Genomic DNA, 17,169 nt, shown 5'->3' with positions numbered 1-17,169 from the left:
GTCGAATGATCACTGTAAAGGACACAGAGAAGCAATGTATTTGTGACAGATGGCATTTCGAGCACCTCACAGCATTCGAAAGGGATTTCACTGTGGGTGTCCATTTAGGTGGCCAGTCAAGTCATGCAATATTCAGATTTTTGGTGCACTGAGATGTGACTGTGGCCCAATATTGGACCATATGGGAACATGAGGGTGAGCGTATTTTTTATTGACCTTCCAACTGACCAAATCTGACCACCACAAGGAAGGACTGCCATACTGTTTACCAGGCACAACATAATCCATTCTCATCTGTGCCTGCCATCCAAGAACTTGTATTGAACCCGTGACATTCTACATTATCTGAAACTATCGGTCAGAGTCTAGCAGCAGCAGAATCTCAGTTTAGCACTACCCCAGACTATGACTGTAATCGGGTACGGAGGCAACATGGAGAGAGGACCCATTCTCGGCATGTTTTAGAGAGAAGCAATAATGTTACTCCTGGCATCACTGAGTGGGGAGCCATCACTTATGACCTCAGGTGACAGCTGGTACAGACTGAGGCACAGTGGTATGTCACAAACACCCTGCATTCTCGTGTGTTACCTCATGTGTGACAGTATTGTTTTGCTGTTTTACAACAGGCCAATATTTGTCTACACACAGCATGTGTCTGTGTGATCAGTCTGGGTTATTTTGAAGTATTTCCATGGCCAGCAAGATCCCCAGATCTACTACTTATAGAAAATGTATGAGACCAGTTCAGATGTCAGTTCTGTTCCAGTCCCAGTATTCATGCTATCAAGGACCAGTTACAATAGTTATGGGTCAACAAGCCTCACAAGGGAACCTCCCCATCGCACCCCCTTCAGATTTAGTTATAAGTTGGCAAGTGGGTAGGCCTTGAAAAACTGAACACAGATCAATCGAGAAAACAGGAAGAAGTTGTGTGGAACTATGAAAAAAAATAAGCAAAATATACAAACTGAGTAGTCCATGGGTAAGATAGGCAACATCAAGGAGAGTGTGAGCTCAGGAGTGCCGTGGTCTTGTGGTTAGTGTGAGCAGCTGTGGATTGAGAGGTCCTTGGTTCAAATCTTCCCAAGAGGCAAAACTTTAATTTTTTATTTTCAGACAATTATCAAAGTTCGGGCACTCACACATAATCATCTTCGCTCTCCAAAATTCCAGGGCATGTTCAGAATTGCTTGGACATATGCAGGATTTGACGGTCTACACGCGGAAAAATTTGATAATGTTAAAAACATATGTTTTGCAGAGCACAGCGAAAATTGTGCCACTGTGAAACTGTTGCATTCATTTGTTGCAGTTTATGTGACAAACTCTTATCTTTTCATCACTTTTTTGGGAGTGATTATCACATCCTAAATCGGGCAAAGTGGAAGAATCTTTTTACCCATTCGCCAAGTGTACAAGTTAGGTGGGTCAACAACATATTCCTGTCATGTGACGCACATGCCGTCACCAGTGTCATATAGAATATATCAGACGTGTTTTCCCGTGGAGCAATCGGTTGACCTATGAGCTTGCGATCAAATATTTTCGGTTCCCATTGGAGAGCCATGTCCTTTCGTCTAATAATTGCACGGTTTTGCGGTGCAGTCGCAAAACAGACACTAAACTTATTACAGTGAACAGAGACGTCAATGAATGAAAAAACAGATCATAACTTTGCGAAAATAAAGAAAGTAAACTTTCCACTTGAGGGAAGATTTGAACCAAGGTCCTCTCGTTCCGCAGCTGCTCACACTAACCACAGGATCACAGTGCTCCTGAGCTCGCATTATTCTTGATGTTGCATATCTTGCGCATGGACTACTCAGTTTGTATATTTTGCTTATTTTTTTTTTCATAGTTCCACACAACTTATTCCCGTTTTCTTGACTGATCTGTGTTCAGTTATTCAAGGCCTATCCACTTTGCCAACTTATAACTTTATCTGATGGGGATGCAATGGGGAGGTTGCCTTGTCAGAAGAGAAGACAACAGCTTGTCAACACATTTCCGAATTGAAACACTACACCCAAAGACGATGTTGTCTAACTGATAACTGGGCTCATACTGCCAAAATGTTTGTAAATTTGATTTGATTTTGTAATCACTGAAATAAGGCTGCAAGTCATCTCAATCTGTGAAGTTTTATTTCAGTTCCTCCTCCCCTTCTGGGTGCTTCACTAAACAACTGTTTGGTTTATCCTGACAGTGTTCGAGCACATCACATGAAAACCTGTATGGAATCTCTAGCAGCAGTAGGTTTTAAATTTTATGAGAACTCTTCCTCCAGAGCATTAAGTGCAATGAAAATTACCTTATAGACATAAGATAAAGGGCTTAGTTTTGGAAAAACTTACATAGAACACTCTCTGTGCCATTAGAACTGTTATCTTATTTACATATCTTTCTCATCTTGTTGACTATCTTCTATTAATTACTGTTCTGTTTCATTATTTTTGTTCCCATTTGGCAAGATTTCCAGAGACACCTACAATTATGTCACTGTTCCCTGGTACATACACTCTCTTCCTTTTAAAAAAATTTAAATATGAGAAATGAATAACCTTCTTCAGTAAAAAATTGCTATACAGCATACAGTAAATTTAATTATCATTTAATATGAGGGGTATTCATAAAGTTTAGCTATCACCCCAAAAGAATAAAGTTATGTGATTGTTGCTCATGAGGACCTGTTTGTCACTGCTTGGACTGCTACTGCCTCTTCGTGTTGATGTAATCTCAACCACAATACAGATATTGTAAGTGTCACTAAAGCACAGCCTTACAGTAGCCAATCTGCCCGGCCAGGGTCCTGGATATGCAACAGCTGTCAGAGAAGAAAATAATTTTATATGTATCTTCAGGCATGAACTCCAAGAAACCTGCTGTTGCACTTATGTTTTAAGATAATTCTTTTAAAGAGGTTTGCTATCAACCTCTAGGAGCTGTGAGTAAATGCACTGACAGCCACAAAGAGTTCTGTGTGATGTTTTCTTTTATTTTCACTATTTCTAGGAAAACACTTAATATAACACACTTCCTTTCACCATTTTTCCATTGCATGCTATTTTAATGCATTCAGGCATCAGTTTAAAAGTATTTGAGAGTGAAACTTCCTGGCAGATTTTAAGTTGTGTGTCAGACTGGGACTTGAACTTGGGATCTTTGACTTTTGTGGGAAAGTGCTCTACCAACTGAGCTACCCATGCACAGCTCATGACCTTTCCTCACAGCTTTATTTTCATCAGTATCTCATCTCCTACTTTCCAAACTTTGCAGAAGATTTCCTGCAAAACTTGCAGGACTAGCACTCCTGTAAGAAGGGATATTATGGAGATATGGACTAGCCACAGTCTGGCAGATGTTTCTGTAATGAAATTCACTCTGCAGCAGAGTGTGATATGACACTTCCTGGCAGATTAAAACTGTGCACTGGATCGAGACTTGAACATGGGACTTACTGCCACACCATCTTCACTATCCTGCTCCCTGCTGCCATTGAATAAGCAACTGCAGCAGCAAGTCGTATACTCCTAGATCACTTATTTGTTAAGTAGTTCAATTCTTAATTTCTTTGTGTGTTTTTGGTACCTGAATAGTGTAAAATCACGTAGTCTCCTTCCGCCGCTGAGCAGTGTGCCAGAAGTGCGCAAGTAGCAGCATTACTGCATTTACTACGCAATCTTGTATTTTAATAACTGTTTAAATTTTGTGTCGATTTTTTTGTGCACTCTGTAGATTAGTTCAGACGTTCTTTGCACAACAGTTTTTAGCATGGATAGGGACTGCAACTGCTGTGTTCGGATGCACGCTGAGTTGGCATCTCTTCGCTCCCAGCTTCAGGCAGTGTTGGCTTCGGTCACACAATTTGAGGCTGCTGCCAATGGGCATCACTGTGGGGGTCCAGGTGGAGGTTTGTTGGAGACGGCCAGCTCGTCCCACGCATCCCCCGATTGGACTATGACTGTGGCTACCTGGGATACTGCCCACATTGAGGCTGATCCCCCACCTGTGGTAGAGTGGGAGCTCGTCTCGAGGTGTGGCAGGGGGCAAAAGACATTCCGGAGGGCTGAATGGAAGGCCTCTCCAGTTTGTCTGACGAACCGGTTTCAGGCTCTATCTCGGGCTGATACTGATCTTCGGCTGGACATGGCTGCTTGTCCTGTTCCAGAGGTTGCCCCTCAGTCTGCAAGATCCGGGCGGTCGCAGAGTGTGGGTTTACTGGTAGTTGGGAGCTCCAACGTCAGGCGCGTAATGGGGCCCCTTAGGGATATGGCAGCAAGAGAGGGGAAGAAAACCAACGTGCACTCCACGTGCATACTGGGGAGAGTCATTCCAGATGTGGAAAGGGTCCTTCCGGATGCCATGAACGGTACAGGATGCACCCATCTGCAAGTGGTCGCTCATGTCGGCACTAATGATGTGTGTCGCTATGGATCGGAGGAAATCCTCTCTGGCTTCCGGCGGCTATCTGATTTGGTGAAGACTGCCAGTCTTGCTAGCAGGATGAAAGCAGAGCTCACCATCTGCAGCATCATCGACAGGACTGACTGCGAACCTTTGGTACAGAGCCGAGTGGAGGGTCTGAATCAGAGGCTGAGACGGTTCTGCGGACGTGTGAGCTGCAGATTCCTTGACTTGCGCCATAGGGTGGTGGAGTTTCGGGTTCCGTTGGATAGGTCAGGAGTCCACTACACGCAGCAAGCGGCTACACAGGTAGCAGGGGTTGTGTGGCGTGGACTGGGTGGTTTTTTTAGGTTAGATGGCCTTGGGCAAGTACAGAAAGGGCAACAGCCTCATAGGGTGCAGGGAAAAGTCAGGACATGCGGGGAACAAGCAGCAATCGGTATTGTAATTGTAAACTGTTGAAGCTGCATTGGTAAAGTACCGGAACTTCAGGCGCTGATAGAAAGCACAGAAGCTGAAATCGTTATAGGTACAGAAAGCTGGCTGAAGCCAGAGATAAATTCTGCCGAAATTTTTACAAAGGCACAGACGGTGTTTAGAAAGGATCGATTGCATGCAAATGGTGGTGGCATGTTTGTCGCTGTTAGTAGTAGTTTATCCTGTAGTGAAGTAGAAGTGGATAGTTCCGGTGAATTATTATGGGTGGAGGTTACACTCAACAACCAAGCAAGGTTAATAATTGGCTCCTTTCACCGACCTCCTGACTCAGCAGCATTAGTGGCAGAACAACTGAGTGAAAACTTGGAATACATATCACATAAATTTTCTCAGCATGTTATAGTCTCAGGTGGAGATTTCAATTTACCAAATATAGACTGGGACACTCAGATGTTTAGAACGGGTGGTAGGGACAGAGCATCGAGTGACATTATACTGAGTGCACTATCTGAAAATTACCTTGATCAATTAAACAGAGAACCAACTCGTGGAGATAACATCTTGGACCTACTGATAACAAACAGACCCGAACTTTTCGACTCTGTAAGTGCAGAACAGGGAATCAGTGATCATAAGTCCATTGCAGCATCCCTGAATATGGAAGTTAATAGGAATATAAAAAAAGGGAGGAAGTTTTATCTGTTTAGCAAGAGTAAAAGAAGGCAGATTTCAGACTACCTAACAGATCAAAATGAAAATTTCTCTTCCGACACTGACAATGTTGAGTGTTTATGGAAAAAGTTCAAGGCAATCGTAAAATGCGTTTTAGACAGGTACGTGCCGAGTAAAACTGTGAGGGACAGGAAAAACCCACCGTGGTTCAACAACTACTGTGAAAGCTTCACTGCAAGTTTAAATGCAGCCAAAACCTCTCAGATAAACAGAAGCTAAACGATGTCAAAGTTAGTGCAAGGAGGGCTATGCGTGAAGCGTTCAGTGAATTCAAAAATAAAATTCTATGTACCGACTTGACAGAAAATCCTAGGAAATTCTGGTCTTAGGTTAAATCAGTAAGTGGCTCGAAACAGCATATCCAGACACTCCGGGATGATGATGACATTGAAACAGAGGATGACATGCTTAAAGCTGAAATGCTAAACACCTTTTTCCAAAGCTGTTTCACAGAGGAAGACCGTACTACAGTTCCTTCTCTAAATCCTCGCACAAACGAAAAAATGGCTGACATCGAAATAAGTGTCCAAGGAATAGAAAAGCCACTGGAATCACTCAACAGAGGAAAGTCCACTGGACCTGACGGGATACCAATTCGATTCTACACAGAGTATGCGAAAGAACTTGCCCCCCGTTTTTGGAAACCCAGAATCTACTCTGTAGGAATCAACATGGATTCCAGAAACAGTGATTGTGTGAGACCCAACTCGCTTCATTTTGTTCATGAGACTCAGAAAATATTAAGATACAGGCTCCTAGGCAGATGCTATTTTCCTTGACTTCCGGAAGGCGTTTGATACAGTTCCGCACTGTCGCCTGATAAACAAAGTAAGAGCCTACGGAATATCAGACCAGCTGTGTGGCTGGATTGAAGAATTTTTAGCAAACAGAACACAGCATGTTGTTATCAATGGAGAGATGTCTACAGACATTAAAGTAACCTCTGGCGTGCCACAGTGGAGTGTTATGGGACCATTGCTTTTCACAATATATATAAATGACCTAGTAGATAGTGTCGGAAGTTCCATGCGGCTTTTCGCGGATGATGCTGTAGTATACAGAGAAGTTGCAGCAGTAGAAAATTGTAGCGAAATGCAGGAAGATCTGCAGTGGATAGGCACTTGGTGCAGGGAGTGGCAACTGGTCCTTAACATAGACAAATGTAATATATTGCGAATACATAGAAAGAAGGATCCTTTATTGTATGATTACATGATAGAGGAACAAACACTGGTAGCAGTTACTTCTGTAAAATATGTGGGAGTATGCGTACGGAACAATTTGAAGTGGAATGATCATATAAAATCAATTGTTTGTAAGGCAGGTACAAGGTTGAGATTCATTGGGAGAGTCCTTAGAAAATGTAGTCCATCAACAAAGGAGGTGGCTTACAAAACACTCGTTCGACCTATACTTGAGTATTGCTCATCAGTGTGGGATCTGTACCAGATTGGGTTGACGGAGGAGATAGAGAAGATCCAAAGAAGAGCGGCGTGTTTCGTCACAGGGTTATTTGGTAACCGTGATAGCATTACGGAGATGTTTAGCAAACTCAAGTGGCAGACTCTGCAAGAGAAGTGCTCTGCATCGCGGTGTAGCTTACTCGCAAGGTTTCGAGAGGGTGCGTTTCTGGATGAGGTATCGAATATATTGCTTCCCCCTACTTATACCTCCCGAGGAGATAACAAATGTAAAATTAGAGAGATTTGAGTGCGCACGGAGTCTTTCAGACAGTCGGACTTCCCGCGTTCCGTGCACGACTGGAACAGAAAAGGGAGGTAATGACAGTGGCACGTAAAGTGCCCTCCGCCACACACTGTTGGGTAGCTTGCAGAGCATAAATGTAGATGTAGATGTAGAAGGCTCAGATCTATAATCTTATTTTCTCTTTCAATCATACAGTAATGGATCTTTCGATCTATGTAAGTGCAATAATTTACAGTTGTTTATATTGAGTCAATTGCCACTCCCTGCATCAAGTAACAATCACCTGCAGGTCTTCTTGCATTTCACCACAATCCACCAGCACAGAAAATTCTCTGTATACATCAGCATCATCTGCAAAAAACTTCATTGAACTTCTCATGTTACCCACTAGGTCATTTACATATAATTTAAAAAGTAACAGTCCTATAACACTCCCTTGGAGTATGCCCAAAGTTATTTTTATGTTGGAGGGTTTCTCTCTGTTGAGAATGACGTGGTGTTTCCTGTTTCCTGGAAGTCCTATAAGCCATCACACAGTTGGTCTGATATTCTGCATATTTTGTTCATTAGGCGGCAGTGCCAAACTGTGCTGAATGCCTTCTGGAAGTCAAGGAACATGGCATCCCTCTGTGCATCTGTATCTACTCCTTTCTGGGTCTCATGACTGAGCAGACTGATTTTTATTTTTATTTTTATTTTTTGCAATCATTAAGAATGCTTTACTCCCCCACAGATTTAAAGTCTACTAAGAGAGGGGTAAGTTCTTTCACAGACTCTATGTAGAATCGAATTGGTATATCATCATGTCCAGTGGATTTTCCTCTGTTGAGCAATTTCAGTTCCTTTTCTATCCCTTGGTCACTTATTTCAATATCTGTAATTTTGTTGTTTGTGTGACAATTTAAAGGGGGAACTACAGTGTGATACACATCTGTGAAACAGCTTCAGAATAAGATGTTTAGTATTTTGGCCTTTTCTGTGTCATGTTCTATTTCAGTGCCATTATGGTCACAGAATGCTGAACAAATGGCTTCAATCCATTTACTGATTTAACATAAGACCAAAACATCCTAGGATTTAATGTCAAGACAGTGAACAGAATTGTGTTTCAAATTCATTGAATGCTTCATGCATGGTCCTTCTTCTGGATTACCTGTCCTACACAAGCTGAGTTGAAAAGTTCAGAACCTTTTGTCACCAGCAGATACAAGATGTTACCTTCAAGAGTCAGTTCTGTCATTAACTACTGAAAGTAATTTTTGAATAAGGAGGCCCGCATCTCGTGGTCGTGCGGAAGCTTTCTCGCTTCCCGCACCGGGGTTCCCGGTTTCAATTCCCGGCGGGGTCAGGGATTTTCTCTGCCTCGTGATGGCTGGGTGTTGTGTGTTGTCCTTAGGTTAGTTAGGTTTAAGTAGTTCTAAGTTCTAGGGGACTGATGACCACAGATGTTAAGTCCCATAGTGCTCAGAGCCATTTGAACCATTTTTTTTTAATAAGGCACAATTGCACATGGTTCACTGACCCTACTATCCACACTAATCACTTTAGACTGCCAGTGTATAGGTGGTAAGTAGAAATCTCTGCCTAAAACTATAACATAACCAGGAAATTTACACATATTTTCCAACTTATCTCTCAAATGTTTTGCCACTACTACTGCTGACGTAAGGGGTCCATAAAATCATCTGATGAATTTTACCACTTATCTTCACTCAAATTATTTGCATTCATCTGTCTCTTTCATCTATCAATCTCATTACATAGTACTATGTTTTTCATGGCTATAAATGTGACTCTACCACCAGCATTCAGGCTATCTTTGCGATACACACTCCAGTTGGAGTTTTGAATTTCATTGCTATTAACATTTGGTTCAAGCCAGTTTTCTGTCTCTACTATTATGTGGGCATTGTTACCATTTGTAAGTGGAACTAGTTCTAGGAGCTTTCTATAGACACTTCTACACTTATCTAATATTATATTAACATTTTTCTCTGATTTTCTATGGTGAATGCAACCTGTCTGGAATTGTAATGCAACTTATTGGGCCTGTGTTGGAGTTTCTCTATCCTAAAGAACCCACGTGAACACATCACATGTACTATACTACTTGAATAACCACTTCCTGCATGAAATGCTTGCCTGACCTATTAAGGAGGGGTCTTACATTTCCCCACCCAATAGCAGATATCGAAAAATCTGCACCTAAGATTGTCACAGAATCATTTCAGCCTCTGATTTAAGCCTTCCACTCAGCTACAAACCAGAGGACAGTGATCAGTTCTGAGAACAGTCTGCAACACAATAGCTCTTCTACTCCATGAGTTAGACTAGCTGTTTACACCAAATCAGCATGGGGCTTCATCACCCACCTAATGCTGAAGCTCCAAATGGCTAGCAACACCACCTTCTGCACTTGTCCAGAAGATCAAAAATGGCTTTGAGCACCATGGGACTTAACATCTGAGGTCATCAGTCCCCTGTCCAGAAGATTGGTAACAGTCCCAACACGTGAGGTATCCCAGGCTGGCACAGACACGCTTTCAGCAGTGAGCAATACCTCACATCTGATTGTGAGGCATAAGGTGACAGCTGTGTGGCCAGTAACCACTTTTTCCTGCCGCTCAAAGATTCACAAACCCGCCACTGTTTGCCAATCACTGTCACATAAGTGTTGACCAGTTGGGATGAGCAACGCAGAAGGCACAGTGACATCAGGAATTCCAGGCAACATTTTAGGACCTGGAGCTACCAAAGCAGTTGTCTCAGGTGCCCCAATGCCATCACAGTCCAGGACAGCAGCCTGAAGCCTGTCGGTCCTGGCCAACATAACTTCCAGCTGTTTACAAACACTAGTTGGTTGGCTAGTTGGTTGATTTGGGAAAAGGGACCAAACAACAAGGTCATCAGTCCCATTGGATTAGGGAAGGATGGGGAAGGAAGACAGCCATGCACTTTCATAGGAACCATCACGGAATTTGCCTGAAGCAGTTTTGTGAAATCACAGAAAACCCAAATCAGGATGGTCAGATGCAGGTCTGAATTGTCATTGTCCTGAATTTGAGTCCAGTGCACTAACCACTACGTCACCTCGCCTGGTGTAAACACTAGTCTACACATTAAAGTGCACACTTAAATTCACTTCACAGAAGATACACAAAATACTGTGTATAAAACAGAAGCTGCTACTGCTTCATGTGCATCCTCTTGGCTCTGCAACAGCCACTACTCTGACTGTGTGAGCACTCTACCCAGTGGTCACAAGATTCAAACAGAATCACACGACATTGTGGCCATGTAAGATCACCGTTTCATCAGATGTTTTTTATTCCCATAAAGTGCACTGATCAACAAGTTCACTTGCACCACTTTTGAACACCCAATGAGGAACATGGGAGAGAAATCATGTGTTGGCTGTAGGACACTGCTGCAGTGTCAGTCCAAGAAGGGAGACTCTTTCACTCCAGCTTCCAGCTAGATATGACGTGCACTAACTCCTCTCTCTCCCAATTGTTCTCACTTACTTTTGACTTTAAACCTAGACCATTCCATGATCTCCTTGACTGGGTAATGGTCTGTCATTCTGACTCAGGCATGAACAGTTATATTCTGTACACCAGAATATAGGAAATGGAGTTTATATAACTATTTTATTTACAAAACATTTTCAGATGCCCACATCATCATTCATCTGGACCAAGATCCACCTGTACCTGTACAGAGCCGATGTTCCAGTCATCTTTACAGTGTTCCTCTTCAGAGTAAGTATAGTCACCTTGAAGAAATTTAGCATTTCAAGGGGAAAAGTAAAACTTAATGACTACGCTTAGTTCACACTCCACTTCATCAGTCGGCTGTGCAATTTTGTTTTGCCTCCCCTAGTGATGTGCTACAGTTCTGTGGCATGGGCTTTTTAAAGTATATCGGAACCGTAGACATGTACACAGGGGGGTGGGGGTGGGGGGTGGGGGGGAACTCTGCATAACTATTTTTTAGGTGATAGTTAAAACTTTATGATTATCCCTCCTATGGTTGTTTTCATTTTGCTCTTACACATTACACCCTATATATTTTACAGACATATCTTCATCATCTTGTTTAATTTTATGAAACTGGTTATCTTGATAGAAGGGCAGTATGTAGCAACTATTTTTGTTGTGCTGTAGTTACCATTTTCCAAGGCTGCAGGAGTTGTAGCATTACGACCACCAGAACCAAATTTACGTCTACGAACTACTTTGGGGGTGCCTCGACGTCTTCCTGTAGCACGTTGTGGTGTTGTAATTGGATCAGCAGTTGATTTCTAAAACAGTTAAAGTGTTGTGTTCATACTGCATGTTGTTTAATCCATTTAGGATAATTAAATATTAATAAGTATGTAAACTTCATGAAGTTAGTAGCTGTAATCTAACAATGAGAATACTAATTACAAAGAAATTGTTATACACATAAAAGAAATGGCCACATGAAGTATGATAACATTTTAGATTCTGAGTCAGGACATTTATTAGCAGGAATATGGGAAACAACTTATATTACTTACACAGAAAACCATACTGACTTTTTCATGATGTTTATTATATATATACTTTTCTATTTTGCTACAATATTTCTTCAATTAATCTCCCCTTCCCAGAATGATTCAGTGTGTACTGAGTTCACTAACCACAGGAAAATAAACACTGTTTTCCATAAATTAAAAAAATAAAAACTGCAGCACTAGCAAATACAAAGAAACAAATTCTGGCACAAGTGTTCAGTTCACTACATTTTGGTCCTCTTGATGCTCATAGAATGTGGCAACCATTTAACATACAGAAGGTTCAGCCACTGACAGTGGAGGGCCACAACATGCATTATTCCATTCATGGTCTGCCCTATAACAGTCACTGCAAAGGCTACATCAATGGTATTGTGTACGAAAGGCTTCATGAAGTTGGTACATATGTGAGAATACTAGGAACACCTAAACCACTTACTACTCATGACATGAGGGAGTGTTTGCAGTGGGTTGCAGTATTGTGCAAGATCAAAAGCATATCTGTGGACAGCTGTTCCCTTCACAAATAAGACATGGCGTAACATGCAGTATGATAATAGGCATACTTGGATTTGGAATCCAGAAGCTAATATTCTCCTATAAAAATTCATGAATATGATGCCTTCTCAAATGAAACAATAACTTTACTGTTACCAGTCAATACCTATTTACTTTCATAGTGCATGTAAACCTGCATCAGTAAGTACATTTATGTTGATTATTATGGCATGTATTTGTTGCATTACAGCTTTGGGTTAACCTGTGGCAGTATCTCCTGTGATCACAGGTTCCCTTTCTTGTCATGTTACATCACATACACCACCGCCGTGTGTGATGATGTATGTCACATTAAAATGACATAAAAAGGGCATGTGAGCACACAGTGTGATGGTGTTTGTGACGTAATATGACAGGAAAATGAGGCAGTGATCACTGGAGACAGTGCCACAGGTTACCCCGAATTGTAACACAACAAATCATGCCACATTAAACCACATAAATCCATGTGATGATGGGGTTCACACCTCCAAAATATGTTGTGGAAGTAAATAACTGATGACTAGTAATGATAAACTTGTTGTTCCAATCAGTATCAACAACAGCCACAGTGAAGACTAACCAAAAATGTTCACATTTAAAGTGATGCCTTCTGACAGGACACTTTGTGAGTGGGATTCTAATAAGTCAATTTAAGTTCATACTGACTGATCAAATAATATGCTTGAAAAAAATATACATTGTCCCTTCTTTTGGGTAATAGTTATCTACACTTACAAAAAACCTAAAAGTATATCACACAGACTCACTCAGAATAAATAAATAAATATTAAAGCTGTGACCAAACTGAGAAACAGAAATAGAAAAGTCAACATGCATTTATATAGGTCCTTGAGTCTATGATTACACTCATGTGGTGATTCTGCATTTAATGACTTACAGGGACAGCTATGTTTCTCCAAATTGGTGACAGAAGATGAGAAGGTATTAAATACCCTAACATGTGATAATCTAGATGTAAGCTCACAGCATGTAGCAAATATGCATCCAATCTTCTGAGTAGCTATGTGCAGTTTGAAAGAAGCCACATTGTCAGATACAGGGACGCACACTTGTTATTTTAACAAATTGTATGCTATTCAGACTACCTCAACACTGCCCAATGGAACTGGGAAGAAGTGCATCTTTGGGAAGCTTTGGAGAACTCTGACAGCCAATGAAGTGAGAGACTGATTCAACTGTCTGCAAGCACGTTCCATTCCCAGTCTGCACTGTGCACTATTTGCAGATACATTTTGCCACCATTGTATCATCACATCATACAGTGCACAATCATGAAGGAGCGACTGGCTCTGAAAGCTTGCATATGTAATACCTTTTATATGTGGGTTCTTGTGCCCCCACTTGGTAAGCAGATTTTTTAGCTATCCAATAACATAGTGCACTATCATGGAATCTTATGCAACAGTTCCTGTCTTATAAGCATCTCAGATATAAATTACTTTAATATTTGATAACACCAGCTTCATTGCAACTTCTCTTACCAGTGGTTGGCATAGAGGGTTCAAAAGAGGACTTGCACAGCAATGGAAAAAGAACTTCACTCTTGTGTAGAAAAGAGTAAATTAGTTGGACATGAAAGTTTTCAGTGCTCTAACAACAGTAATCAAAAGTCATGTTGTACGAAACTCATAATGTATTACCTGTACAGCTCCACTTAACAAAAGCCTTGCCCTTCAAAGATATTTTTTCTTCTTCTTCTTCATTACTTCAAGGCTTACACAATATACCTGTTCTGACTTCACATTTTTAAAATGATCTTTTTCTCAGTCTTTCAACATTTCTATATCCTGGGGGCTTGCATTTGCAATTACAGCAATTCCATCTTGTTCCATACATTTAATGTTTTGCCTCTGTTTCTCCCTATATTCTTCCAATTTTTCATTTGAGTAAAACATTTCTAATTCCTCTCATATATTCTCATTTCTTATAAGATATGTGTTCAAGTAACCTTTGAAAGATTTTAAAAGTTTCATTTCAACGGAATGTGTGTTATTGTCCTTTTCTTTCTTTCTCTTTTTTTTTAAAAAAAGAAAAGAAAAAAGAAGAAGAAGAAAGATTCACTGCCATAAAGCATGACAGGGACAGTCACTGTTTTTTAAAACTAACTTAATTTTGAGTCTTTCCTCAAGTTGTTCTTTAATATTTTATATGTAGTTCCATATGTATGCTGAAATATACACTCCTTGAGATTGAAATAAGAACACCGTGAATTCATTGTCCCAGGAAGGGGAAACTTTATTGACACATTCCTGAGGTCAGATTCATCACATGATCACACTGACAGAACCACAGGCACATAGACACAGGCAACAGAGCATGCACAATGTCGGCACTAGTACAGTGTATATCCACCTTTCGCAGCAATGCAGGCTGCTATTCTCCCATGGAGACGATCATAGAGATGCTGGATGTAGTCCTGTGGAACGGCTTGCCATGCCATTTCCACCTGGCGCCTCAGTTGGACCAGCGTTCGTGCTGGACGTGCAGACCGCGTGAGACGACGCTTCATCCAGTCCCAAACATGCTCAATGGGGGACAGATCCGGAGATCTTGCTGGCCAGGGTACTTGACTTACACCTTCTAGAGCACGTTGGGTGGCACGGGATACATGCGGCGGATGTGCATTGTCCTGTTGGAACAGCAAGTTCCCTTGCCGGTCTAGGAATGGTAGAACGATGGGTTCAATGATGGTTTGGATGTACCATGCACTATTCAGTGTCCTCTCGACAATCACCAGAGGTGTACGGCCAGTGTAGGAGATCGCTCCCCACACCATGATGCTGGGTGTTGGCCCTGTGTGCCTCAGTCATATGCAGTCCTGATTGTGGCGCTCACCTGCACGGCGCCAAACATGCATACGACCATCATTGACTCTCATCGCTGAAGACGACACGTCTCCAGTCGTCCCTCCATTCACTCCTGTCGCGACACCACTGGAGGCGGGCTGCACGATGTTGGGGCGTGAGCGGAAGACGGCCTAACGGTGTGCGGGACCGTAGCCCAGCTTCATGGAGACGGTTGCGAATGGTCCTCGCCGATACCCCAGGAGCAACAGTGTCCCTAATTTGCTGGGAAGTGGCGGTGCGGTCCCCTACGGCACTGCGTAGGATCCTACGGTCTTGGCGTGCATCCGTGCGTCGCTGCGGTCCGGTCCCAGGTCGACGGGCACGTGCACCTTCCGCCGACCACTGGCGACAACATCGATGTACTGTGGAGACCTCACGCCCCACGTGTTGAGCAATTCGGCGGTATGTCCACCCGGCCTCCCACATGCCCACTATATGCCCTCTCTCAAAGTCCGTCAACTGCACATACGGTTCACGTCCACGATGTCGCGGCATGCTACCAGTGTTAAAGACTGCGATGGAGCTCCGTATGCCACGGCAAACTGGCTGACACTGACAAATGCTGCGCAGCTAGCGCCATTCGACGGCCAACACCGCGGTTCCTGGTGTGTCCGCTGTGCCATGCCTGTGATCATTGCTTGTACAGCCCTCTCGCAGTGTTCGGAGCAAGTATGGTGGGTCTGACACACCGGTGTCAATGTGTTCTTTTTTCCATTTCCAGGAGTGTATCAATTTTATTCTGTACAACATGATGGTTATTTAAGTTAATATTTCATACTAAATATCTAAAACAGGAGATTAGTTCCAGTGCCCCATCTTCAAAAACAATTTTTAACTGGACTAGTTTTCCACAGTGAGCTGTAACTTTAGTTTTAATGGTGGATACATTCAAGATGTAGCATTGCTTTCCCAGTTTGTATAATCTACATCTACATCCACACTCCGCAAGCCACCTGACGGTGTGTGGCGGAGGATACTTTGAGTACCTCTATCAGTTATCCCTTCTATTCCAGTCTTGTATTGTTCATGGAAAGAAAGATTGTCGGTATGCCTCTGTGTGGGCTCTGATCTCTGATTTTATCCTCATGGTCTCTTCGTGAGATATACGTAGGAGAGAGCAATATACTGCTTGACTCCTCAGTGAAGGTATGTTCTCGAAACTTCAACAAAAGCCTGTACCAAGCTACTGAGAATCTCTCTTGTAGAGTCTTCCACTGGAGTTTATCTATCATCTACATAACGCTTTCGCAATTACTAAATGATCCTGCAATGAAGCATGCTGCTCGCCGTTGGATCTTCTCTATCTCTTCTATCAACCCTATCTGGTACAGATCCCACACTGGTGAGCAGTATTCAAGCAGTGGGCGAACAAGTGTACTGTAACCTACTTCCTTTGTTTTAGGATTGCATTTCCTTAGGATTCTTCTAATGAATCTCAGTCTGGCATCTTCTTTACTGACAGAAATGGTCATTCCATTTTAATTCACTTCTAATGCCTACTCACAGATAATTTATGGAATTAACTGCTTCCAGTTGCTGACCTGCCATATTGTAGCTAAATGATAAAGGATCTTCCTTTCTATGTATTCGCAGCACATTACACTTGTCTACATTGACACACCAAATTTTGTACGTTTGTTTCATTTCCGTATTAAGACTACATCATCTGCGTATAGCATAGAGTTCAGATGATAGCTGCACATGCTTCATTCTTAAATTTTTTATGAGTTCTTCAATATAGTTGTTAAAGAATGCTACACCCTTGTCTGATGCCTTGATTTACATTATCTCTTCTGTTGTTTATGATTATTTTGGAACCTTTATATAAGTTTATGATTGTCTCTTCCTTCTATTATTGTCCACAGTCTGGTTCTAATGACTGAGTCAAAAGCTTTCTCCAAATAACAAATAACAACATGTGTTTATAGACTGGTGCAA

The 17,169-nt window shown here is 42.0% G+C and overlaps 1 protein-coding gene across 1 annotated transcript in view; it reads right to left on the bottom strand.

The window, feature by feature from the left end:
• LOC126297427 (uncharacterized) overlaps window positions 1-17,169 on the bottom strand; it is a 479,132-nt gene that overhangs the window by 39,043 nt on the left and 422,920 nt on the right. The window contains exon 17 of the mRNA XM_049988246.1: window positions 11,455-11,587. Within this exon, the coding sequence (XP_049844203.1) occupies window positions 11,455-11,587 (133 nt within the window). The remainder of the gene's footprint in view (window positions 1-11,454; window positions 11,588-17,169) is intronic.

Source organism: Schistocerca gregaria, chromosome X (genome assembly GCF_023897955.1).
Source record: "Schistocerca gregaria isolate iqSchGreg1 chromosome X, iqSchGreg1.2, whole genome shotgun sequence".
Lineage (NCBI taxonomy): Eukaryota > Metazoa > Arthropoda > Insecta > Orthoptera > Acrididae > Schistocerca > Schistocerca gregaria.
The sequence above is the reverse complement of the archived record's forward strand: the minus strand, read 5'-3'. Positions and strand labels throughout refer to the sequence as shown.